This window comes from Silurus aristotelis (assembly GCF_946808225.1).
Source record: "Silurus aristotelis genome assembly, chromosome: 19".
Classification (NCBI taxonomy): domain Eukaryota; kingdom Metazoa; phylum Chordata; class Actinopteri; order Siluriformes; family Siluridae; genus Silurus; species Silurus aristotelis.
In genome coordinates this window covers 21,413,949-21,441,438 of record NC_139592.1, presented here as the reverse complement: position 1 = coordinate 21,441,438, position 27,490 = coordinate 21,413,949, and the positions used below count along the sequence as shown (strand labels likewise).

The window sequence follows — 27,490 nt, the reverse complement described above, 5'->3', positions numbered from 1 at the left end:
TATCATCGCAGCTTTATGAAGCACGGCGTGCAAAGAGGAAGGCATCGAGGAACTCTTTGATCATTCTACAGATACCTTTAGGAATAAAAGTAAATAAAGTGAGTTGGCTTCATTTTGTTAAGCTGGTCGAAAATCAGAAGAGGAGAATGGGTAAGAATTCATGTTTTCTTTGGTATAATGAATGACACCCCGGATACATTTTGAATCATTTTGTTAATTATTCCATAGTAATAATCGAATAATATTGGTTATATATTATTTTCAGAATCCAGCACACTGATGAAGACTATAACTGTACATGAAATATACAGCGAAACCCCCAAGGCTGAATACAGAAGCATTGAAATTCCCATGAACCTCAGCATTGTAATTCTCCTCAGTCTTTCTCGAATCAACCTGCTGATCGTGATCAGTGTAGTCTGTATGAAACTTCGTTCACTCACCAGGATTATCATTCTCAACTTGGCTCTGTCAGACCTGCTGTTTACTGTTGGACCACTTTTCTGGGTCTATGACCATATCTGGGGTTCGACTCTGGGAGAGACAGTATGCAAAGTTTACAGCTTTTATTCTTCAGTCGGGTTTTACAGCAGCATGGTGTTCCTGGTGTTGATGAGTGTCGAGCGCTACATGGCCGTGGTGCACCCTCAATCAGACTGGAAAAAAGAATTTTGTGTCAGAGATGGTCTTGTATTTGCGTGGGTGATGAGCATCCTGGGAGCATTGCCAGTCATGGTGAACATTAATGCCCAGTCTTACTCAGGAGGCTGTAGGTACAGCAAGACAGTTCCATATGTTATCACCATGTATAAAGAGCTCCTTCTGTTTGTGAGTGCCTTTTTAGTCATGGCTTTCTGCTACATCAGGATCCTGCCAACTGTTAAGTTTCCAGGAAACCACAGCAACATAACTACTGGACTTGCCTTCGTTTTGGTCACTACATTCTTCATTTGCTGGGCTCCTTATAACACATTGAATTTGCTTTACATCTTAGATTACCATCAGATTTGGATTTATACCCATGAAAAACATCTCATTAATGGCACACACATCTGCTTTATTCTGGCTTTTACCCGATGCTGCCTCAATTCAGTGATTTATGGTTTATTTGGTCTAAAATCCAGTGAAAGAGAGAAAAAGCGAGCTGCTTCCAAATCTGCACCGGTGAGAACTGGACATGTAGTTTCAATCCAAGAATTTCGTAGTGTTTTAGTTATTGGAATTCCACCGACTAGCAATCCTGATAATCGTAGTCTTTCACCTAAAAGGTCTCGCAAATGGTTTTGGTGCATAGAACAGCAGAAGTAAATGGAGATTTGTCTCCATTTACTGTGTGACTCCATGAGAGTCACATCCCTCACATTCAAGATTTAACACCAGGCTTTAATTTTATTTACATTTTAACCACTTTGACAAAATAATGAATGTATGCCGATGTTTGTTGTCTCAAACGTTAAGAACTAGGCTCTCTGTCAGCAGTAGTTTTTGTTTTTTATTATAATGTATTGCGGCTCGAGGTTTTACGTGTTGATTTTGCAGTTTGAATGTTGATGTATTTAATTATATGTCTACAGTGTATCTGAGCTGTTGCAGTCTTACTGTCGAATATTGTTAATACTGCTTACAATATTGCTCAATGCTCCAGTTACACATCGTTATATATATATATATATATTATATCATATATATATATATATATATATATATATATATATATATATATATATACACATACACATATACACACACACACACACACACACACACACATACACATACACACAAGTACTTTATTATGTACCCAGACAGGAGGTGGAGCTGAAGGTAGCAGAGCTGAAGATGTTGCTGCAGGTAGCAGAACTGAAGGATTAAAAATAAGTTTATTAGAGGGACATCGCATGGAGGACGTTTTGGAGACAAGGTGAGGGAGGCGAGATTGAGATGTTTTGGACATGTGGTATATCAGTAGGAGAATGCTGAGGATGGAGCCACCAGGAAGGAGGAAAAGAGGAAGGCCAAGGAGGAGGTTTATGGATGTTGTGAGGGAAGACATGCAGGTAGTTGGTATGAAAGAGTCAGATGTAGAGGACAGGGGGGTATAGAGACAGGGGGTATGATCCATTAGGGATCGCTACAGCGGGAGAAGCCGAAAGAAGACCACTTTATTATTTACTCAATATGCATCTAGTAAGGAACTCACAAAAAAAATGCTTGTACATCAACATAAAGATATTTGTGTGTGTGTGTGTGTGTGTGTGTGTGTGTGTGTGTGTGTGTGTGTGTGTGTGTGTACTCACAAATTTCAGATTATATTCATATTACATCTCAAAAATAAATATTTTGCTTGTGGATTTTTTTGTCCCAACAAATCAGGAAATAACTCTTCGACATCAGCAGGATTTTCTTTCCTACCAAACACAATTTTGAAGCACTACTGTTTCTCTTGACTTTAGATTTGTCAGGATGTGATGGAATGATGGGTAAAATGATTGATAGGTAGGTAACATCAGCTCACAGACAGATAGATATATAAACACACACATCCCCAGAGGATCCAAATAAGATAAAAGGGGGCGTGCTGTCTTACTGTAAAATCTAAATTCTAACAAAAAAATTTTTTAATAAAGCAGATGTCTTTCAAAAAAATGATTTATTGATTTTAATATATATATTTTTTTTTACATGCTATACAGATGTGACTGCTTGAAAGGGAAATAAGAATGAGGTTTTTGTAAAGAGATGAAAAAGAAAAAAAAAAAAAGCCAGAAAATGACTGAAGATTATGAATGTGCAGAGCTTAGTTTTAGTTTGGTGGAGTTTCTAAGTGTTATTTATGTGGCTGGGAAACGTTTATCTCTCTGTTCTAGCTTGTACAGATGCCAGGTTACAGTCTGAGATCATATAGCCATTGTGTTCTATTTTTTGGGGTGAACTCAGTCTTTGTACAATATAGTCCTTTATTTACTGTACACAATCTACATTTACAGTGTTTTAATGGACACCAGTTTACCTTGCAGTCAATCGAAATGCTTGAGTCAAACATTTTTCAAATGTGATTGAAACTTTAAAGATGATCTAGCTCTAATGATCACGATGTATGACATGGAGGGGAGGGGGATAATCAGCCAAACACACCTCTTGATCCGATAAGGCATAGGGAAGGTCCACGTTGCAGCATTTTAAATCTCACTTATCATTTTACTAAATATTACTGTACCCATCGTGTCTGCATACGGCAGAGAAACCCTGTCTTGTTTTTCAACACAACCCGTCTAGCTAATATCCGAAACTCGGAAACCTGCTGCGTCAGACAGTCGATTAGACAGTGTTTTGTTGGTAAGATCTTTGGATTGAGACTTCAATAGAGTAGTGATGCACCGAAATAAATTCTTGAAATGATATATAATAAGAAAATAAATAAATAATTATAATAATAATATTTGTGCTTTTAATAGGATATTACTGAAAACACACAAAACATTATACAAATAGTTTGAATAGATAATTAAACTATTATTTTAAAAAAAAGATTCTTTCGGTGCATCCCTAAACTGATGACTCATCTCCAGAGCAACACAGTCAAAATTAAGCAAGTGCATATTAAAGCTGTATAAAGCAGTAGGAAAATACTTCAGACTTTCTCTTCATTCGTGTAAAAAAATCATAATGCACTCCTCAGCGCAAAAAAAAAATCTGATGCCCTCATTAGGTTCAGCACTTTACTCAGTTCTACCTCGACAGAAACAAATAAACCAAAAAAAATGATCTTTAAGTATTAAATCAGACTTTACAGCTGATTTACACAGCTGTTTCCCACAAACACGCCACCAGCACGTTCATCAACTGTGTTCCTGGAACATACCACATTAGTGTTTATGGGGGTAGAAGGTAGGAGCTGCATTACAGGAAGCAGAAGGATGACTTAAGAGAGCGGTCCATTACTTATTGTTATATAGATACTTTCCTCCTCACATAACCAGGGGTCTATGTTGGAGAAAATTTTTAATATAGAAGAATCTAAGCAGGGAATCAGTCACACTTTGTTTCCTATCATGATCTCTGAGGGTTTCAGATGTCACCTGTAACAACAGAGAAAACACAAACAAAAACACATGAGGTATTCTTGCTATTTAAATGATTGAAAAAAGCACAATGTGTTTGTGATTGGTTCATTTCCGAAGTGTTTAATTACTTGTTCTGGCCCAAACCAATGGACTGGGCAGAACAATGTTTTTTTATGATGTTCTACTTTAAAACAATTACAAGACAGAGTTATAAAGTGTAAAGTAAGGACAATGATGACGAAGGTTGGTACGTCAGCTCACTTGTGTGCTGCTGGACTGAGCTTTGATCCCATGTGCTTAGGTCATGTATGCTTCCGTTCTCTCGGAAAGCCAGCAGTGGTGTCTTCCTCCTCTCATCTTCTTCCTCACCATCGCCCTCCTGCCGGGACAGCTTGCTCACCATGGGCACCTCGATCACCTCCTCAAATGTCGGAGTCTCCACCGTGACACCGTTTTCCTGAAGCTGGGTTTCGGTGCTTAATCTTGAATGAATAAATGAAATAAAAAAATTAATTAATAAATACAACTGTTTAATAGTGCTGTTACACCTGTAGTGACATATTATAACCACATGAGGAACAGAGATGCAAATATGGTGTTAAAGACGAAAAAAGTCAGCCTCAATATCAGTTTCTCTCATCAGTTATTACCATATGGAATATCAGCTGGAGACTTCAGACCAGAGAGAATTCTGACCTAAAGATTGAGGTAGAGCTGGAGATGCAGTACTCACTCGTGTCCAGCAGGGGGGAGTGTGTTCAAGTTGAAATCAGGTTTAGTGTGTCCATTGCTGTCATTGTGCTGTGGGTTGTGAGGGATTGGTGGAGCCGATACAGTGATGGACGGGATTTCAGGGACCACATTCACTGGAAAAAGAGAAGGGGGGAGAGAATACAGAAAATAAACATGTATTGCACATACAACTAAATGTTGTCAGAGACAGAGAGTAGAAAGGAAGACAGGAAGAAGTAAAAGAGAGAGAGACAAACAGTTGGTGTGAGACAGACGGAAAAGAGAAAACAGACAAAGAGACAAACTGTCAAAATAAGGAGAAAAGAGATATAGAGAAGAGAGACACTATCAAAGCCAAACTGGGATGAGAGAGTAAGCAGGTCAGTCAGAGAGAGAGAGCTAATTAGACAGAGAATGAGAGAGTCAATGAGGGACAGACAGACAGGCAAAGAAAGACAAGACAGCACAAAAGAGTCCGTGAGTGTGAGTGAGTGAGAGAGAGAGAGAGAGAGAGAGAGAGAGAGAGAGAGAGAGAGAGAGAGAGAGAGAGAGAGAGAGAGAGAGAGAGAGAGAGTGTGTGAATAAGTGAAAGGGCAAGTGAAACAGACAAACTACAATAATGAAAAGGGAAAGACAATCAGACAAAGAGAAGAGATACTATCAGAGAAACTGAGACTAAAGAGCAGAACAATCAGTCAGAGAGACAGGCAGACTGACAGACAGAGAAAAGAGAGAGTCGCTTAGAAAGAACAGAGACACAAACTGTCAGTCAGGAGAAGACAGACAGAAAAAAATATATATATACTATCTGAGGAGAGAGCAGAACAGTCAGTCAGAGAGAGACAGCTAGTGAGACAGAAAGTCAGTGAGAAACAGACAGACAAAGATAGTCTGAAAGAGAAATAAGAGAGACAGTAAGTGTGTGAGAGAGAGAGAGCGCGAGAGAAAGAGACAGACAAAGAACAGTTAAAAGAAAGACAGCCAGTAAAATAGAAGAGAGTGAGTCAGTGAGAAACAGACAGACAGATAAAAGAAGAGATGCCACAACAGACAAAGAAAAAAACATCAAATATGCAGTAGGCATAATGAAACACAAACGAAATCTTTCTTACACGTGTCCTGGGAATTCTGCTGACTCTCATCTCCATTCCTCTGACTCTGACCAGGGCTTTTCTGATAAATAAATCAGAGGTTATGTAAAAATAATTAACAACAGAACGAGAAAGTCTGACTGGGTTTAGTGCTGTTCAGATTCTGATCCAGTTCCTCAGAATAACATGGGTGATGTGTGTGTGTGTGTGCGAGTGTGGTACTGTACCTGATCTGAGCGGCGTGTTCGCTTCATAATCTCCTCGAGGCGCTATGAAAGAGAAGACCATGAACATGGTAATATGGTTTAAGCTTAAAAAATAAATAAAAAGAAAGAAAGAAAGAAAGAAAGAAAGTGTACCTTTTTCCTCTCGAGTCTCTCCGCTTCCTCTTTCTGGAAGTGTTTCTCCCTCTCCTGACGCAAGCGCTCTGCCTCTTCACGCTGACGAGCCTCCTCTTCTTCTTTCTGTCCATGTGCATGCACACAATTTGTGTGAAGGTATAAAACATACACTATGTGTACAATCAATTTTTAATATATGTGTGTGTGTGTGTGTGTGTGTGTGTGTGTGTGTGTGTGTGTGTAAAACCTGTCTCTGGAGGCGTTCCGATTCTTCTTTTTCTCTCTGCATTCGTTCCTCTTCTAATCGCCTCTCTTCTTCCTCCTTGCGTTTTTTCTCTTCGGCCAGACGCTGTGCCTCCTCTTCTCTTTTCGCTCTCTCCTCAGCTATCTTCTGTGCCATCTCCTCTCGGTGTCGCCTGTCAATTCAACGGACACACAAACAAAATAAGTACTGGAGTGTCTTGTATTCGTTATGTAATAGCATTTTTGGCGGATACGAACCTCTCGACCTCCTCCTGTTGTCTTCTCTCTTCCTCCTCTCTCTCCCTCTGCTCTCTGGCCTGACGTCGTTTCTCTGCCATCAGTCGAGATGCCTCCTCTGGGTCGGTGGTTCCAGCACTGGGTCTGGCCCCTGGAGGACTCAAAACCCTTTCTACACCTGGAACAAACAGGAAAGGTTTACAATCAAATGCACAATGCACCTGTGTGTGTGTGTGTGTGTGTGTGTGTGTCACAGCAGCAGTCACTCTTACCATTGGTTTCCACTTTCCAAGTGATTTCAGCTGCTGCTTTCGCAGGACTTTCGCTTTGCTCCTTCTTCTTCTGTCCCGCCTCCTCGTCCTCTTCTCTGCTGTCCTCAGTTTCTTCTCTTTTGACCACTTCATTTAACTGCGATGGTTTCTCGTCCTCCAGACTCACGCTCGGGCTCTCGGAGGTCACCCGGCTCGGTCGCAGGTTACCAGGCAACAGGGAGGGGTTGCTAGGAGATAAGTGAATAGAAGATGGAGGAGGAGACCTTGACCTTTTGGACATGGGAGACTTCTGAGGTGGTTTAGGGGAGATCCTAAAGAAAAAGTTAAAACGGAAAGTCTGTTGTTGCGTCATCGTTATTTATAAGAAACCAGTCAAAACCAAATCCATTGATCATTTACAAAAGTAATAACACCCTAAAAGGGGGATGTGCGTAGACTAAGCTGCACTGTGGTAAGTTGCATTTTTTACTGTTCACATTTTCAGCTTTCTGTGGGCGTTGCCTTTTCCAGAATTTTGTCTGCATAAGAATAATAGAAAATCAGCATAACTGAAAGTGTTGCACATTTCACTGGATTTCGACCATGAAAACGATTGCACACAAAAAACTAAACATTTGATAAACAAGATGAAGAAGTGTCAGTACCTGGCGGGTGACGGCTGGCTGCATTTAACAAGCTGACTGCCAGGAGAGGGAGCTCTCTTAGTGGTGGCGATGCTCAAAGTTGGAGTGGGACAGGACAGGTTACTCCAGGATTTACGCACATAGTCTTTATCCTTCCTATCAATCTAACCATTAAAAAAATATAATTAGAGCAAATATAGAAATCTTAGTACAAGAAAAATCTTGTCATCCAGTGTTTTCTCACAGCTGTTACTGTTCCAGTTCAAGGTTTAGGCGTTCATACACCAATTTGGTATTATTTATTCAAAATAAATAATCATGACGAGCAGGTGAGACAAAATATTTGACAGATCTTGCCCGAATGCTTTTGTCATCTTTATCTATTGACATGTGTGTCCAACAGATGGCAGTATTGAGAGAAAAAAAAGATAAAAGGTAATTATGGTAAGTAAAGTAAAAGTAAATGACGTAGTAGTAATGCACACATTTACTCAGTACAATCTCTTGCTTCCTTAACAGGCAAAGTTTCTAAGATTGGGCTGGAGTTAAAAATCAAACAACAGAAAGACAAAGTCTGGCTGATAGTTCAGATTCTGATTTAGTTCCTCAAAATAACATGTGCAGGTGTGTGAGTGTTTGTCTGAAGACATGGTTAGAGTTGGAGTATCCGTTGTTGTTTTGTGAACTTTGAGAGGGGAAAAAACAGCCTTGGGCCTTTGGAACAGACTGAATTAGTCCAACGCATGTTAGTGGCTCTGGGTCTCAGACATAAGTCCTTAATACTATAAGCCTCTGGCAAACTGCGCACACCCAGATTCTGGTGTGTGTGTGTGTGTGTGTGTGTGTGTACGGTCATCAGGGCAAACCCGACCAATCTGAAGCTGGTGTACATCCTGTGGAGCTTAAACTCTAATCTAGGCACCCATGCAAAAACAAAAACATCAAAATTACTAAAAAAAAAATTGGGGAGAGGGTAAAATGCAGCAAAAAGAGCACACACATTATGCACAAGCACAACTCTGAATTATCTAAGCAAAATTAAATGAATCGTAATTTCCTATTTCAAGGATCTTTATAAAATTCGGATTCATTTGTACATTCTTTTTTTTTTTTTTCTTCTGACTACACAGCAGGACTGATTATGCTCCATACATACTATACTACACCAAAATTGCCTGATCGGACTTCGATGACCACCTGCATCATGGTATCAAATATCTAAGAGGAAAGCAATAATAATCAAGATATATTTTAAAATCAGTTTTTATTGGTCAAATGTATTTCATTAGTTACATCAGAAGAAAAATCAGTTTATTCGAAGGGAAAATGAGGCATCAAAAGTTTTTAGGTGTTTCCTGTATCGGTGTGGAAAAGAAGCAATAATGGAAATAGGGTACAACTGCTACAGCTAAATTCTCTCTTACAGCCCTCGTGTGTGTGTCTTCTTACCAGCACATTATTGGCTGCCTTCCTGCACGTGTTGCCGTCCGTCCTCGCTCTGACCGCTCGCTCGAAGCTGGGCCCGGCTCGGATCGGTCGCTCGGCGCTGCGTGACTGCAGGGCCTTGAGGGACAGTGAGCTTGTGTGGTGACAGGAGGCTGAGCGAGGACAAACGGGGGTCACTGAACCGGGATTGCAGGTTAAGTAGCCGAGCAGGCCGTGTGAAGTAAGAGTGTATTAAACAGAAAGGTGAGGGATGAGAGGAGGGGCGGGTGCAGGGGAGAAGGAAGAAATGATATGAAAAGGAAAAGGAAGAAAGAGAAAGTGTGTCAGCATCTACAACGCAATCAAAGGTCACTTGGAGACTGTGATCATCTCTGAGGGGAGGAGCTAAAAGTATTGTATTGGAGCGGAAATGGGCGTGGCTTAGCAGCCATGTTTAGTAGATCTCAGTGATGATCGAGTCTGTGCGTTAGCAGCTTTTTGCCACACTTGTTATTTAAAGGTTAGAATAGACACATGAAATGGAGAGAGAGAGAGAGAGAGAGAGAGAGAGAGAGAGAGAGAGAGAGAGAGAGAGAGAGAGAGAGAGCGAGCACCAAGAGAGTGAGAGAGAGAGACACACCCCAAAGACAACAAAAGGAATAAAAGTTGCATAAGAGTCTAATGTTTGCTCCCACATGCAGCCTTTGTGCACAAGATTTAAATGAAGCAACACACACACACACACACACACACACACACACACAGAACGAGAGTAACTATGGTAACAGTTTAGGGAGAGAGAACACCCCTGAAAGAGCAGTTTTGTTTCAGAAAGAAAAGCAAAGGCAGCCAAACAGAGCTTTATTCTTAAACATCTAATCATGTGTTAGAGATGTGTGGTTGTGTGTGTGTGTGTGTGTGTGTGTGTGTGTGTGTGTGTGTGTGTGTGTGTGTGCGTGTGTGTCGCTTTACCTGCATCTCCAGACAGAGACACAGCACTACGACTTCTGGCCAGGTACGAGTGTGTTGGTGTCTGTAAGCGACTGACTACATTGTTCTCCCATGGGGTTAGAGGCATACGGTGCATACCTGAAAAACACACAAGTTTTATATCAATTTATCATTATTCCTAAATGCTAGTTAAAGGAGCATTTGGCAAGCTGAAAATACAAAAAATGAAGAGTCGAAGCCAAACCACACCACAGAGGAGTGATATTGCATGCATATACAAGACCCATTTCCATTCCCATTGAAATCCATACCACTAAAGTCATTAGCATGCTGTAGGAACACATGCCCTCAGCTAAATACACTTAAAGGTGCAGTTTGTATTTTTTTTTTTAATCATTAGTTATTTAATAAATCATGCCATTACAAAAGTTACCTTGAACAAGGCTTATTTCACAATCTAAAGCTTTAATTCGAGTTGCTCAGAAATCATCCCAGCCCCAAGACAATTCATGAAGCGAGTGCGTGTTTATTTATTTATTTATTTGTTTATTAAACAGAGAGCTTTCTTTGCAATGGCATTTCTTTTAGGCTTTGGAAAAATCACAAACTGCTCCTTTAATGCGCTCAGATTAACAAAAATGTTGCAACACCTTGTCCTTGCGCCGAAGCTGGAAAAAAAAACAGGAAAAAAATAACTGATTATATAAAGAGGGAAAAATAAAACTCCCTACAGACATGCAAGACCCAACACCAGCTTTTCGAAACATGCCAGTTTGCCCCAAAGTATCTCCTCACACACACTCACTGAAACACTACCTGGGTTGTTCTTTACTTTAATTTAAAATCTAGTGGCTTATTAATGATTATAAAGCACTCTACAGATCCTTTTTTTTTTTTATTAAGCCATAAAATCTGAAGATTTCAGGTACTCATTCAGTGAATGTGTTTTTCCTGTTGAGAAAAAAAAAAGAGAAAAAAAAAATCCTTGTTTTGCACTAAAATCAACCTGCAGGTCTATCCTGGTAGATCTTCTCTTTGGATGGTCGAGCTTTGGATGAAAATCTATTTACTAAGCAAGAGGAGGAGAGGGACGTCTGCTTCTGTAAGCCTTGGACCAATAGCACAAGATGAAAAAACAAGTAAACAGGTTAAAACAAACATTATGGTTTGACTGAGACTTTCAGATTAGTATTGTTTTTTTCAAGAGGCTGTATTCATCGCCATCTTTCCCTCAACCCTGTCCAGTTTCCTCCCATCCACTTAAAAACACATTTACATTGATCAATGATCCCACCACCATGTTTCACTGGTGGGCCAAAAAAAAAAGTTTTATATATGACTTTAGAATAATTTTTCTTGACCAGCTTTGTGGAGTGATCGAAACTTGATTTTAGGGACACCTGACTCCTCCAGTCATCTGTGGATCTTCCCTAAACTGTTGCCACAATGTTGGAGGCACTCATTCGTATAAGATGTCTTTGGATGTACACAAAGTTAGCTCCATGAAGATACAATGTTTATGAGTTGGAGTGGAAGATCTCATGGAATAGAGCTCTGACCTCAACCCTACTGAAAAGCTTTGAGATGAATTGCAATGATGACTGAACCCCATGCCTTCTAATATCACCTACATCAGTTCCTGGGTTCACCAACACCCTTTTGGCTGAATAAGAACAAATTTCCACAAGCACACTCCAAAATCTTTTAAATATCTTTCCAGAGTATAGAATGGGAATTAAGTATGGAATGGGGTATTTTCAAAGAGCACAATCATATGGTTAGGTGTCCACAGACATTTGTCCATATAGTGTGCTTTGGATAGGTTTGATCGCGATTAACAAAGAAAAAAGTTCACAGTGTGTTGTGTGTACTGAGTAAGTCAACATGATTATGAAGATTAAACAAAAGTGGGAAGGAAAAAATACACCCAGGACAGAATGTGTATTTTCTTACGAACATGGACAGACCAGTGTGTGTATGTCCGTTTGTGTGTTTACCTCGGTCTGGCGTGTTTAATAGTGTGGCAGATGAGAAAGACAGACGTTTGCTTATAACCGGGTCTATGTGCTTGGACAGATTCATGGTGGAAACTGACCTTCGGTCAGCATCTACAAACACAGAGACACAACAACGACAACACACACAGCATGAGACATAAAATGTGAACAGTAAGCTCGGTACAGAAACACTGACCGAGAGAACAGTCAAGTTTGGAGACAATGCTGACTGAAAGGGCAGGGAAAGAGACTTGTAACGTTTTCCATACTGTAATCAAGGTCACACAAAAACACACAGCATATCCTCACCAGGTCGTTATATTCATTTGTTATTCACGTACAGTATCCCTAGCAAGTCCCAGGTAAAAACAAGCAAGCAAGCAAGCAAGCAAGATTGATTCTTTTTCTATTTTTTTGCTTACATCAAATAGCAAGTAATGAAATACATTTTCCTCAAGCATTCTCAGTCCCAGCTAGCAGCCGATAATTAACCTAGCTTAAAACCTAGATTCGTTTTATCATCCTCAATATTGCAGATTTAGTCATTTTAGGTGTAATTTTTTTTTCATTTCAATGCTCACTAAAAAGATTAATCTTCCCCCAGCACTTTCTGAAAGCAGCAGCTTCCTAACAATTTACATATCACCAAAAATTAACGTCAAAGAGCTCGACCACACTCGTTAGTTTAAATTATGTGAAACTAGCATTAGCTAGTCAATGCTATTAGGACTGTTATAGCATATATACACTTCTTCGGACTAGACTGCACCACAGCTTTAATGTTTGCTCACAAGAATCTAATGTAGCTGTAGCTACTACATATGATTACTACAGGCACATTCAATATTAGCAGCTACATAATTAGATTTGGAATATATCAAAAAAAAGATCTTGACTTTGTTTAGCTTGCAAACATTTCAGTGTCCCCTATGAGAGTTCATTGACTTGTTCAAGACTCGTTCTTTGTTCTACAGTCACTTCAGATCACAAAAATACAAAATCATCACATAATGCAGCAAATGCTAAAGCTACACAACTCTATAGCAAACATTAGGCCTAGATTATTTCTCTTCACTATTTCACTAGCAATAATCGTGCACTACGGTCTGAAGCTACGTGCTATGACTGACTTTGCTAGTCAGATGGCTAGTGGGCTGCACTACACTGAGTCATATTCACATTGTGTGTGCGGGCGCTGCTGGCGTGCCAAACTGAAAACATCATCGCACTCCAGTCCAGCCACATCCAGTGTGAAGAGGAGAGCAGAGTCACCAAATCCTGAGAGAGAGAGTGATGATGTAAGAGACATACAGACAGAGACAGAATGTGATAGAGAAGAGACATTGACATAGATAAATGGAGTGAGAGACCAACAGACAGAGATTGAGAAAGTCACAGACATGAAGACAGCTATAAAAAAGATAGTGAGAAAGAAAAACACAAATACAGACACAGATATTCAGAAAGAGATAGAAAAGTAAAGATTATTACAGAGACATAGTGAGACAGAGCGAGAAAGAAACAGAGTGAATGAGGGAGGACAAAAATAACAGAAAGAAACAATAGGGAGTGGCGATCGAAGCAGAGCCCTGAGTCAGCATGTGTGCACTAGGGGAGAGAGATGCAGAGAACAAATCCGATGTGTTCATGTACACACGTTCACGCATCCGTACACACATCCCCATGCACGCGTGCACACACACACACACACACACACACACACACACACATACACACCGAGCGCAAAAATAATAGAAATCCCAGCATCTTAGGGTTTTATCTATAACAGAAGTGTATATGTTTGAGACGGTGTAGTGGCAGTGGTTGCGGATGGTGCAGTGTGTTTACCACTGTTGTGCGAGGTGCTGGAGGTTAGGGTTCCTCCCCAGCTCCAGCGGTTCGGCTTCTGTTTGACTCGCCGACTCTTCTCTAGAGTCCTTCTCACAACGGCCTCATACCGAGCCTGGTACACATGAAAAGTCAAACTCCATTTACACACGTACCGCACACTGCATAAACAAATATTAAAAAATATAAGCAACAATACTGCATTTTCTTTCAAATATATAGAAACTTTTAATAGAAATATTAATATTAAAAGGCAGCGTGTGCTTCACACGTGCTCATCTGGTAACATTAGGATTTCAGACAGAGGTGTGTAGATCTGAATACGTATAGAAATATAAGGTATATTTAAACACATTTAAATATATTTTATGTATTGGTCTGTATTTTGTATTTATATACAATATTCTCTGTGGAATATTATTTCCAAATTGTGGAAATTGTGTGTATGTACATTCTTTTCCTGGTTTTTTGTAAATATTTGGTAGATATATTGCGACTATGTAATATGTAAGGAAAGTGTTTTGGTGACAAAACAGCTCAAAACCTTCTCCTCCTCCAATTTCTGCCGTCGTTTCTCCTCCACAGCGGCATGCTTCCTCTCCTCCTTAAGCCTTTGCTCCTCCAGACGCCTCCTTCTGTCCTCCTGCTGCTTCTCATAGTATAGCCTTGCCCGCTCCTCACGCTCTAATAACTGAGCCTCTCGCACAGCTACACACACACACACACACACACACACACACACACACAAATAAGACCCAAACTCAGTGAGTTTATAGAATCAACAGTCCTTAGGATGTGGTTATTTATAGCACACAAAAACCCAGCAAACAACCTCAAAGCTTCTATCCAACCTCATCGTTCAAATAGTCACCTTTTACTTTTACATATTCACTGAACAATAAACAATTTACCCAAATCTACCAGGCTAAAACTTTTGCTTTGTGACTCAGAGCCTTTACATAAGTCTTTTTGTGGGTGCCATAGCAACCGGGCCACCAAAAAGTTTACATAATGACTAAAGCTCGCCACAGCAACGTGCCACGGTCACCTATTCATGCAGAAAGAGTGTGTGCGTGCAGTTCAAATGCCGATTTCAAAAAGATTTCAATAAACTCGGTGCCGAGAGGTCAATTTTGCCAATCAGTGGGCGAAATCCTACAAAATCACACACTTATATGCACACACAAAGAAACACCAGGCACACTATCTACAACCTGGAATTTCATTGGGGGGGAAGAAGCAAGAGAGAGCATGAATGACAAATTCAGGATAAAGTCAGCGTGAAGATTTCTTAATACATGTCCCTAAGGCTTGGTTACTGAAATGCGTTTTACCTGGAGGTGTCTACGTCTGCTGGAACTTGTTCAGCTAAGGTTGTGACTGGCAAAAATGTGCTTTTGCTTGCTTCACTCAACCAGCTCCCAGTTACATACAAAATTATATTTAAAGCTCTTTTATTTGTATGGAACTGCATACATGGTTTGGCACCTGCCTACCTTTCGATCTCATCTCCGTTCAACATTTGCCCAGAGCAACTAGCTCCTTAAATAGCTTACAGTTAACACAGTGTTCTCTGTAGCTGGACCTTGGTTCTGGAATAAGTTGCACCTCCAGAACCCCACATCAAATCTCGATGAGTTTAAGTCATGTCTTGAGGCGAATTCATTTGTTTTTTAGATAATGATTCAGTGTTTCTTTAACTGTTTATTTGCATGGGACTCTAATACTGTGTACAGCACTTGGGTCACCAAATCATCAGCCCAATAATTTTATCTGGTGTGGAAAGTAAAAAAATGATTCTGTTCTGGAAAGCAGCAAAACCAAATCTTTCATCCAGCATTCAAGCGGTATTTTGTGTCCAAAGTTTAAAATTGAATGAATAGCTCAAAGACTCGCATACTGTAAGATGCTGGTTTTGAGGTTTATTTGTGAACTGTCCTTCAGTTTGAAAACAAAATTTTGGGTCTTAAGTGGTTAAGCCATTGAACTTTGGCTTGGAAAGTTAAAATGTTAGCATCACCATGCTACCACTGCTGGGCCCTTGAGCAAGGCCCTTACACCTTAACTGGAAGTGTGTTTGACAAATGCTTTTATTAAATGCATCCTGAGTTTAAATGTGTGTCCTACCATTCTGTTTCTCTCTCTCCTCCCTCCTCTCTCGAGCCAGTCTCTGCCTCTCATCAAGTTTGAATACCAGATGCTCTGCATACAAACACACAAAATTGAAAACTTGAGATTTTATTTTCTTAGTACTTGTTCAACTAGAATATCATATTTCAGTATGTTGTGTGTGTGTGTGTGTGTGTGTGTGTGTGTGTGTGTGTGTGTGTGTGTGTGTGTCTTGCCTGGTCTGCTTGTATTCTGTACATCGGCAGAGCTGGAAATGTTGTACGTGTTATGTCCAGGGGTCGTAGAATCTGGCCGACTTAAAGGATTCTTCTCATCGCCTCTGTGATGGGAGTCAGAGCCTGAAAGATTAAAAAGGGCAAAAAAATAAAGGAACAGATAATAATTAGAGAAAACACCACTATCTATACATCTGACATTTGCCAGGAAACAATACTGAAAGACAAACAAACGGTCATCATTCTGTACATACTTTGTTTACTTCCTGAAGTCTTTCTTACTACATATTTGTTTGCCTTCTGTTTTTTTCCCCCCGCCCTGCTTGCTCAGGTAACAAGAATGAATCTGCGTTGGGTATTTTTGTCAGCCAGAATAAAAATACATGTTCCTCCTATTACACTTGACTCCACTGCAATGCAAAACCATATTTTATTCATTTATTTTTGTCAATTCCTGGCATCAAGCCAGAATATTCGCATCAGTGACTCTCTAAAGCAAATGAAACCAAGGATATTTTATACATGTCTACAGCAACCAATCATATTAGCGGGTCAGATTATTTTTGTCATAACGAGATTTACAGGCAAACAATAAGGTCGAGTGAATCTCATCTTGGTTCCCTGCGTTATCTTGAAAACCTTTTTCTAAATACAGAGAGCTGCACATGCAGGAAAGCTGTTAGGAAAATCGCTGCTCTCTCTGCAGCCTATTTGCATGTGTTCCACCTTGGCCTGTCCCACCTTGCCCCACCTCGCCTCGCCTCAGCCAGGTGATTTGTTGAGTTTGGGTTTATGTGCAATCCAGTTTGAATGTGAAATATATAAATATATATTGATTCTATATATAGCGCTGAGTTTCATATCGATTTCTATTTTAAAAGCAATCCACAACCCTCTGTGTATGCAACCTCACCTATACTGTATGAATTCACACACACACACACACATATATATATATATATATATATATATATATATATACACACACACACAAACACACACACACCCTGCTCCAGAAATGCCCGAAGCCTTTATTTAATCAACACAAATATAAAAAGTCCCAAATTCACCTGACCCAGTTTACTCGCTATCAATTTCCAAACCTTTATACCTATGGACAATAGTTTTTATCCACTAGGAAACACACTGAAATATCTTATGTCAGTCAGTCTTCCCGCTGAAACACCTGTGGGGAATTTATTTCTAATAAAAGCACCAGATCTCATTAGCACAACGATGTAATCTAATCCAACATATGCATTCCATGTAGAGAGCCACTGAATGAGAATACGACAGTAGTTTATACAGCGTATCCTATAACCCCCTCCTGATGCTGGATTTGTAAGCTTAGGGTTAAGAACAGGATCAGCAAATTGTAAAGGATCATTGGCAGTATCTCGGAATTATATCAGGAGTCAGCAAATACAAGAATCAAGGGCTTAATATAAACATGCAGGAGAGATTAAGTAAAATACACTATATGCACAAGTATGCAGACATAAGATTGGTGTGTGTTTTGTGAACATCCCATTCCAAAACTAGTCAATGTTATAATAACCTCAGCTCTTCTGGGGTTCCTTAATACTGTGAAGTGTGCTTGTGGTGATTTGTGCTCATCCAGCCACAAGGGTGTTAGTAAAGTCAAGTGTATGTAGGTGAGGTGAGGAGGCCTGGATTGCAGTCAGTGTTCCAATTCATCCCAAAGGTGTTCACTAGGGTTGAGGTCAGAGCTCTAGAGCAGGCCTCTCAAGACCTTTTATTACAACCCATGTAACCCATATATTCATGGAGCTCGCTTTGGACACAGAGGCCCTGTCCAAAGACATTCTGTACAATTGTGTGCATCCAGCTTTGTGGTAACATTTTAAGAAAGAACTACATGTAGCAGAAAAGTCAGGATGACTTGACTTGAAATCAGGTGACCCAATACTTTTGTCCAAATAGTGTACCAATAAATGTCAGCTAAAATGTCCTTCAGTTTGATTTTTAAATCTGATTTGATAAACACGGAGAACTGGTTCTCAAATTCTCTGACAGACAAACAATCTGTCAATCAATACATACTGTATATCGGCAGTCTCGCTCTCTTTCCCTTACTCACCTGGGTCCAGCTGTATGACATACAACACTGGCCTGTGTATACAGCCAGTTATGCCAGCAAGGAAAAGAAAAACGAAACTTGAAACAGTGCTAAACTGGACGCTACACATGAGATCTGAATGCTGTGCCAGATTAGAAATGTAGTCCAATATTACATTACATTTAGGAATCTATTCCTGGTGCTGGCTAAATAGGTTAAGGAGGATTTAGCAGAACATCCTCTCCCAGTGACCTCAAATAAACTATATGGACAAAAGTACTAGGACTCCTGACTTTCTGAGCCATATGTTGTTCTTCCCTAAAAGGTTACCATAAAGCTAAAGGCACAGTTGTACTTTGTAGCAGGGAATTTTCCTTTCGCTTGAACTTGAAAACCCAAACCTGTTCCAGAATATTAATGGCTTATTCACAAAGACAGCTACATGAAGATATGCTTTACATAGGTTGGAGTGGAAGATCCACTGCTATAGCTCTAGCCTACTGAACACCTTCAGAATGAATGGGAATGTTGACTAGGGCTTCCTCACCCTCTGTCATTACCTAGATCAGCACAAATCTCCACAAACACACTCCAAAAAAATAGTGGGACATCTTTCCATTAGAGTGGAGGTTGTTTTACAAGCAAATGGAGAATAATTGTGGAATAAGATGGTCAAAAAGGTTCAATCTGATGGTCAGGTGTCCACAAACTGTTGTCCATATAGTGCACTTAACACCGTCTTGTCTTGATTCAAGAGTTCAATGGTGCTGTGGTGTAATAACTGGGGACAAGGCCACATAAGAGTAAGTGACCTTTAACCCATCTATCTGACTGAAGTCAAAACAACAGTTGAAATGTGACGGTAAAACACACCCTATTGTGTGTGGTTAATATTATTGTGAGCATGTGCATTGTTAATGGGTCGATAAAAAAAAAAAAAAAAAAAAAGAAAGATGTCTACGCCGCACTAATTTGTCAGTGTGTACGTGTGGCGTGTGTGTAAGCAGGAGGATAAGGCCTTCCAGTCCAGGACTGAGCAGCTTAGCATCACTTTATGCTAATCTGAGAACGAGGGCAGGAGAGCACTTGCTCAATCCAGGACAAAAAGTGCAAAAGGCTGTTTTCTGACTCACATGTACACCATCGTCTTTCCCTTATACTCCCCAAAAAGGAGCACGTTTTTATGCACTTCCTATTTGCTAGTTCTTGAAATATATATTAGGGGAAAAAACTGCACAATCGATAAACCCCTGTGGAAAGTGCCTGATTTCAAGTACCGATAAATATCATCTCCAGTGAATTGTTTCTGGAGATGATTCAGCATTTGGACACAATCCAAAATTGAAAGTGCACCATGATCTCATCTCACTCATCTTCAGTAACCACTCCGGGTTGCCGGGAATATACCGTAATATACCAGAATACATTGTGAGCATTTGGTGTGAGATAAGGTGGTGGACGCTAGTTTATATCAGAGCACCATACACAAATATTCAGACTTGCAGGGGTGGAATGTACAGTCATCAGTTGTAGAGGTTGCTCAGTGGTTAAGTGGTTGGATTTTAGACTGCTGGGCCCCTGAGCAAGGCCCTTAACCATTAACTGCTCAAGTGTTCACTGTAAAGGCAATAATTGTAAGTCACACTAGATAAGGTCATCTACCAAATAGCTAAAAATGTAAAATCAGGCCACCTGCTGGAAAGATTTTAGCAGGTGGAATGAAATCAGCAGACCTGAAGAAAACCCAAACAGACACAGGTTTTTTTAATTTCAAGTTATGACATCACACCCCAGACTGATCTCACACTTTTGTATACAAGTTGCCACTGGATTAAGTACATTTCTAAAAACTATAACCAAACAGCAATCTATAGAACATCACTGTGAGCTAACGATGCATGAAATCATATCCTTGAGTGCACAGTTGCATTAAAGCTGCAAAGACAATCAGAGATTCTGCCACCGCCATGGCTTGAAGGCATAAATATTTTTTTACAGGTTTTATTAGAACGCAGGAGTGACACCAGCCACGCTTCCGCGATCCGGTTTGTCTACTTCAGACATTCTCCGCCTTTGAGTCATGTGAGCTGACGTGATCTTAAACGGCTCTCATCACTGTTCCCTTGCAGAAAGTCGGTTTATAAACCTGATATATACAGATGACCGTTTTTTGTGACACCAGGTATAAACATTAAATTAGAAATGTTTCTTTAAAAAGATGATACACAAAAATGACAACAGAATTGTTCTTGGTTAGGCATGCCCAGCATGAAAGCAAGACAAAACCTCATATACACATACTCACGTCAAAACAAGCCAAGAATCACATATACCGGATATAGAAGGACTGAAAGATTTCTATAAAAAAAGCTCCCACATTCACTCACTTAACCATACTCAAAAACAACACACTGCCATTCAACTAATAATACGTCAAATACACAAATTTATGCCCAACATCCAAACTGCCGCACTTAAACTTGGAGGGCTGCAACTTTTTGTCTTTTAAACCAACTGAATCATGAACACAGGCTCATTTTGGGTTTTTTTATTAATGATAAAGTGATTATAATTACAAATCAGGCTACTTACACAACAACAAAAAAACAATAAGAATCTCCCATTTATTTGGACTCTTTTAAAAATCATACTACAACCTCCCTTTCTCCACCATGATCAAACTGGATACAGGAGAAACAAGATGTACCCTACCAGGGCAAAATTATAAAAACTTTTCCAGCCATATACGGTTCTTACCCAAACTGTTGCTACATATTTACAGCAGGTAATAATATAGGATGTCTTTGGATGCAGAAGCATGGCATTTTCCCTTCACTAAAACCATAAAACCAAGCCCTTGTCATGCACAAAGCCAGCTCCATGAAGATATTGCTCTGGATATTGATTTCCATGAAGAGATCTTGAGTGGCCTGCTTCAGAGCTCCAAGCTCAACCTTATTAAACACCTGTGGGATGAATTAGAACACTGACTGCACCCCAGGCCTCCTCACCTCACCTTCATCAGTACCTGAATTTACTCTTCACACGCACACTCAAAGCAAGTGGAACATCTTCCCAGAAGAGTGGAGGTCAATAGTTTTGACATCTAGGATACAGTGGAAAAACTCAAAAGTAAGAATTAATGCAATAATGGAAACTTGCAAAAAAAAAAAAAAAAACCACGTATACATAAACACTCCATTGGCCTACATTTAAAGTTTCCATGTGAAACTTCACATATCTCTGAGGCCGTCTACTTAATCCGACTTTCAATCCACGATGCCTGCTAAACATAATCAGGCTTTTTGATTAGCACTGGATCAGACCTAGATTAGAGCTGAAACTGAATTCTGCAGAACTGCAGATCTACTCTTCCTCTTCCCCATCAATCCATCCATCCGATACTCTGTCCCCTAACTTCCCCTCACCTCCTCTCCTGCGTTTTTTGCGCCGGCTACGTTGCTCCTCGTCCTCCTCGGTGATGGTGGTGAGGGAGGTGATGACTGACCTGCCGCCCCCTTTCCTCAGCCTGGGGGGCAACAGCATCCTCCCTCCCTCTGCGCCGCACTCGTCCTGGCTCTAATCGTTGGTCCCCTCTCTCTCGCTTTCTCTCTCTCTCCCAGTGTGTGTGTGTGTGTGAGCTCCTGTCCGGTGCGCTTACTCACGCTAATGCTAACTACTAGCACCCAGGCTGCTCATCTCCTCCCAGTGCACTCAAAGATGTCAAGAAGGCAGAAGATGGCATGCAGGGAAATTAGAAAGCAGGACAAGAAGTGACAAAGCAGAAAGATCCAGAAAGGTGAAGAAAACAGGCATGAAAAGGAAACTGACAAATCTGGAAATAAACGGCTCAGAGAAGACACCTCAGGATGCTGAACGTTCCAGAAGATCACAGTCATCACTCTTTCCTCTTTTCTTCTCTTTCAAGCCATAGAGATGCTGCCACTTTCTCTCAAGGTCTCTACTGCTGCTGTACTGCTCTTCTTTGCTCTCCCTGGTTCTCTCTCTCTCTCTCTCTCTCTCTCTCCCTCTCTCTCTCTCTCTCTCTCTCTCACACACACACACACACACACACACGTGCCTATCTATTTCCTACTGAAATATTCAGTGTGGAGGGAAGCAGGGCAAGGTGAGTCAGTCGCTTAATAATTGCTCTACAACAGCACAAGGCTGAAAGAGAGAAATGATAGACGGACGAACAGACAGATAGATGCAGAGTAGGCCTTCTTCCAAATCACAAAAGAGAACACCAAGTGTCTACTGCCAATCTCCCGGGATACACAGTGGCATGTAGGGTGAGGATCTAATTAAGTCACAATTCTGCTGCTCGTCTGACGTGAGAGAGACAGAAAGAGATAGAGAGATCTGGTTCACAAAGTTTCACCAGTCTTTACAACCATACTGAACAGAAAAACATCTCAAATCAACGAAACATTTATTATTGGGTATAATTATGTTTAATCAAATGATTAAAGTTTTGGCTCAGTGGTTAAGGTGCTGGGTTACTAATCGGAAGGTTGGGGGTTCAGACCCAGGTATCGCCAAGCTGCCACTCTCGGGCCCTTGAGCAAGGCCCTTAACCCTCTGTGCTCCAGGGGTTCCGTATCATGTCTGACCCTGTGGTCTGGGATATGTGAAAAATGATTTTATGAGGAAAGACCGGATATTGAAACAGAAGAGAAAAGCGGAAATAATTCCTGCTCTTCAAACACACACACACACACACACACACACACACATACACACACACACACACACACACACACACACACACACACATCCCAGTTTCTGTGTGTGCAGCATATATATGCAAGGTAAGCAAGCACAGCGGCAATAAGGATTCAGTTCAACAGTGCACACGAGCATGTCATCACTCCTGGGACCAATCACTTTTTTTTTTTACTCTCAGTCATAATGCGAAACATGAACAGAGGAAACTACAACCAATCGCTGAAAACCTTTTCGTGTCAATCACACCATTTAAATCATACGAACGTTCATTTAAAAAAATTATAATAATAAATAAATAAATCATCCTGCCATCTTCACAGCTATATTCCTTTTCAGTTTGCCATCACTCATAAAACAATAAACCTGCTGAACACGCAATCATCCATCATTTAACGCTATACACACCATATGGCGTTTCAGCTCTCCGCTATAATAAAACCTCACATATCGCTCCACACACATATGCATCTCAACTACAGGTACATATGCTTTATTGACAAAATATTAGGACACCTGACTTTTCCATCCATTTGTGGTTCTTTCTCAAACTAATCTCACAAAGCTGGAGACACACATCTGTATAGAATATATTTTGGATGCTGTAGCACAACATTTTCACCTCACTTGACCGAGGAGACCCAAACCCCTGTGCACGAAGCCAACTCATCAGAACAGCGTGGTAAACCAAATCTCCACAAGCACACACCAAAGTCTTCTGGACCATCTTCCCAGAAGAGTGGATCATATTATAACAGCAAATGGAGAGACTGCATTTGGAAATGGGATGTTTAAACATGTGAGAGAAAAAAAAAAAACCTCTGTGGAGTGGAACGCCGTGTTCTCTCCATCGGCGTGGAATGACCGCTAAGTTTATGCAGTTCAGCGGCTCGTTTATTAGCGAACCACTGGGGATTTTCCTTCAGCTGAAACCACTGTGCAGGAACCTACACGCCCAAAGGTAAAGGTGCTCTCTCTCTCTCTCTCTCTCATTTTATCCTTCCTTCTCACTCTTTCTCTCTCTCTCTCTCTCACACACACACACACACACACACACACACACAGACAGAATATCCAGCAAATAAGGGCTGAGGCTTGAGCAATATTGACCTTTGCCCGCAGTATAAGCGTCGCTTTACTCTTTAACCCTGCTGCAGCAGTACAAGCACACAGTTAGACTTTAATACTCCAAGCACAATTAAATTAATATATACATTATTTTGATATAGTACAGTATGACACCCCTCAGTGATATACATCTTTGTCCGTATTGATAATTTACTCATTTAAAAAACACAAACTGTTGACAGACTGTTGATCCATTGAAGCCTACTGGTGACTAGATGAGTCATTAAACACACCCCCAGGACATTTCGTCCAATCAAATTAGACATTACTCACACTGACGGGCAACAGGATTCTCTCCACCCATTTATCCATCCATCTTTTTACCAAACAGGGGAATAAAATGGCTACACACCAAAGACACCACGTGCGATGCAGCTACAGTAGAAATTAATGTGCTCATGTACAATTAGAAATACCGCAATGATAAAGCGAGCGCACGTGAATTTCATAATAATGTCATCGTTTTGTTTTGGGATTTTTTGATCCCTCACATCCTGGCGTCCGGAAGGACGTCCATAACAAAAAAATGCCGTTCTCGTAACTTTACACATAATTTGGAGGTCGTCATTACAACATGGTGCGTTCACTTCACACAGTATATTTATGACCTCACCTAAAAGGAGCATCATACACCAATATGAAGCTTATAACCCAATATAAGCTCTCTAAATAGTTATTTCCAACATTAAATGTTCAATTTTCTTTAAGCAAAACCAAATAACATGTTTTTTTTTTTACCGAGCATACACAACGAATACAAAAACACAGCTACATTTTACCACAATCTTTTTTTCCTGTCAATTTTAAAAACACCATGGTCTTATAACGACATCCGAACTCGGACTTTGGAGGAGATCTTAAAAGCGCCATAACGCAGGTCTGGTCGCAAAGGCGGGGCCAATGTGTTGAAAAACATTTGATTGGATGCAAATTGAGCAAGTGCAGGATGAGTCATTAAAAATATTTCGCTCTTGTGAATGATAAACTGAAGAATTAATAAAAGCCTATTTCCAAACTAGGTTTGAGGAATTTGAGTTTGATATGTAATGTTAATGGTTTATTTGTGTCTAGGGCAGCAACAAACAAACAAACAAACAAACAAACAAAATAATTTGGATTATTTACAGAACCCAAAAGCTCTACAAATGTTTGTTCATGAATGATATTAAAGAAATGTCTCTGGTTTCCAGTCATCTCACCGCTTCCTCTTTCAGAGTAACAACAAGCAAACACCAGACACTCAAACAGGTGTTTCAAGTTACCTAAGTTTTTTAAAAAAGACCCGGATGTGTGCATTCATACAGAAGACTTTTTGCAATGCCGCGTTCCTGAATGCAAAAGTGAAATTGAGCCGAATTTCGTGTTTATTAATAATAATTATAATTATAATCTCCGGGTCTACTCCGGATCCTCTGACCGAATAAAGCAACACCTGTCAAACTTTTATTTATTTATTATTTTATTTGTTTAATATCTGATATTTACAGACGCTCGAGTTAAAACAGTGTTTATTCTTCATGCAAATAAATAAATTGTGATTGGAAGGGTTTTAATTAAAAAAAAATCGAGCTTACCCTGGCTGGAACTCCGACAGACGTCGCTTTCCTCGCGCTCCGCCATTTCTCGCGACGTCACTGGAAAGAGGATTTACCGGCGCGCGCGAGCGCAGCGGCGGTCATCGGATCCGCGCGCGCCTAGCGGACAGGTGTGTATATAAAAAATAAATAAATAAAAAAAGGAATCGTACAGGTGATTATGTTACAACAAAAAAAAAACATAATACATTCATCTATATTAATAAAAATGCATATTGAATTTCACGAATCTTTCATTTTTTGCATAAGTGTTAGAAAAAGATACTGATTGTGTACAAAATCAAATCAAACAACGAATAAATTCATATAAATGTTTTTGTTGTACAACAAAATTTGTTGTACAACCATTATTCGACAAATTATATATAAAAAATTTTTTTCTAAAAGAAAAAATAACAAAGAAAAACACAATTTGCGTGCATATTTCTTGTCTTGCATTATTTCTGTGCACCGAAATTTAAAATAGAATGAACATATAAAAAATTTATTTAATAAATAAAGCAAAATCAAATTATGTATAATAAGGTATAATTTGCATACAATCTTAATACAATACCTTGCATTATTTCCGTGCACCAGAAATCTGTCTTTCTACGTATTAATTATTTCTTTTCTAACCCAAAAAGTGCTTTTCTCCTGTTTGCAATTAGCTTTCCTTTCCTCCTAGAATTATATATAATTTATTATACAAAATATATAAACCCATATATATATATATATATATATATATATATATATATATATATATATATTTAATCTAATGTTTTAACGTTTTATTTGTCGATAAAATTAATTAATAAAGTCACATTATACAAAATAAAGCATGCATATGTATGTCCATGGTCAATCTTTGTATAAAGGATGTTTTTTTTTATATATAAAACTCCAGACCAAATACTCAGTTAATAAACTAAAGGAAGTTTAATCGCTGCTGCCACCTAGTGTTCATAAACTGAACAAACAACCAGAAAACTAATTGCTGCTGCTATCTATTGGCGATACATCGAAATTAACTATAAATAGGCTTCGCGATGCTGCCACCTAGTGTCAATAAAACAGATTGAACTATACGAAGGCTGACCGCTGCTACCATCTAGTGGTTATAAGATGAAGGAACTATTAGAAGTCTGGCCGCTGCTGCCACCTAGTGGTGACAAATCGTAAAATACTTCTTTATCACTGGGGAAAAAAATGTACAATAAAATAAATAAAGTACTGTGATATTTCTCAATTAGCAAAAAGGTTATATGACTTTAAGTGCTTTTCCAGTGTGTAATGATGAGATTCGTTCGTAAAGAATCCTTACATTTACATTAGTCAAGTTAATTAGCATAATATTAGTCTGTGTGTGTGTGTGTGTGTGTGTGTGTGTGTGTGTGTGTGTGTGTGTGTGTGTGTGTGTGTGTGTGTGTGTGTGTGTGTGCCAAGGATAGGTTAGATGCTCCTTCTCAGATGTTTCATTTATGAGTTTTGTATCATTGCATGTTATAGGTGCACAACCTCATTGCCAGAGAGAAGAGCTGCAGCGTTGTCTTTGACTACACACACACACACACACACACACACACACACACACACACACACACACACACACACACACACACACACACTCACTAAACACATCCTGTCAGTGCTCAGGTCAGCGTTTTCCACTTCTAACACGCCAAATTAAGCTAATGAACGCCATGGCAGGTGATGAGTTGACTCAATTTTATGAACTGGTGTGTGTGTGTGTGTGTGTGTGTGTGTGTGTGTGTGTGTGTGTGTGTGTGTGTGTGTGTGTGTGTGTG

General features: G+C 39.8%; 2 protein-coding genes across 12 annotated transcripts; one reads left to right on the top strand and one right to left on the bottom strand.

Moving 5' to 3' along the window:
• On the top strand, positions 1-1,308 carry LOC310715029 (chemokine XC receptor 1-like; the record flags this gene model as incomplete). Its single annotated transcript, XM_083521175.1, has 2 exons — positions 1-150; positions 266-1,308. Exons 1-2 carry the CDS (start codon positions 147-149, stop codon positions 1,306-1,308), a joined length of 1,047 nt encoding a protein of 348 aa, XP_083377301.1. The 5' UTR covers positions 1-146.
• A 2,397-nt stretch (positions 1,309-3,705) lies between these two features.
• map7b (microtubule-associated protein 7b) lies at positions 3,706-25,813 on the bottom strand. Of its 11 annotated transcripts, none has more exons than XM_083570740.1 (20): positions 25,680-25,813; positions 16,170-16,292; positions 15,952-16,026; positions 14,369-14,532; positions 13,825-13,939; positions 13,156-13,254; positions 11,977-12,087; positions 10,986-11,087; positions 10,001-10,117; positions 9,053-9,225; positions 7,625-7,767; positions 6,981-7,291; positions 6,730-6,886; positions 6,476-6,644; positions 6,247-6,351; positions 6,115-6,156; positions 5,909-5,969; positions 4,798-4,930; positions 4,326-4,546; positions 3,706-4,079 (listed from the first exon to the last, which is right to left on the bottom strand). In XM_083570740.1, the coding sequence occupies exons 1-20, from the start codon at positions 25,723-25,725 to the stop codon at positions 4,069-4,071; spliced, it is 2,478 nt and encodes an 825-aa protein (XP_083426866.1). In that variant the 5' UTR covers positions 25,726-25,813; the 3' UTR covers positions 3,706-4,068. The 11 variants fall into 11 exon arrangements, with proteins under 11 accessions (XP_083426866.1, XP_083426862.1, XP_083426865.1 ...); XM_083570736.1 differs by lacking the exon at positions 25,680-25,813 and adding an exon at positions 21,678-22,389; XM_083570739.1 differs by lacking the exon at positions 25,680-25,813 and adding an exon at positions 21,678-22,389 and having other exon boundaries at positions 9,053-9,201.
• Positions 25,814-27,490: the final 1,677 nt, after the last annotated feature.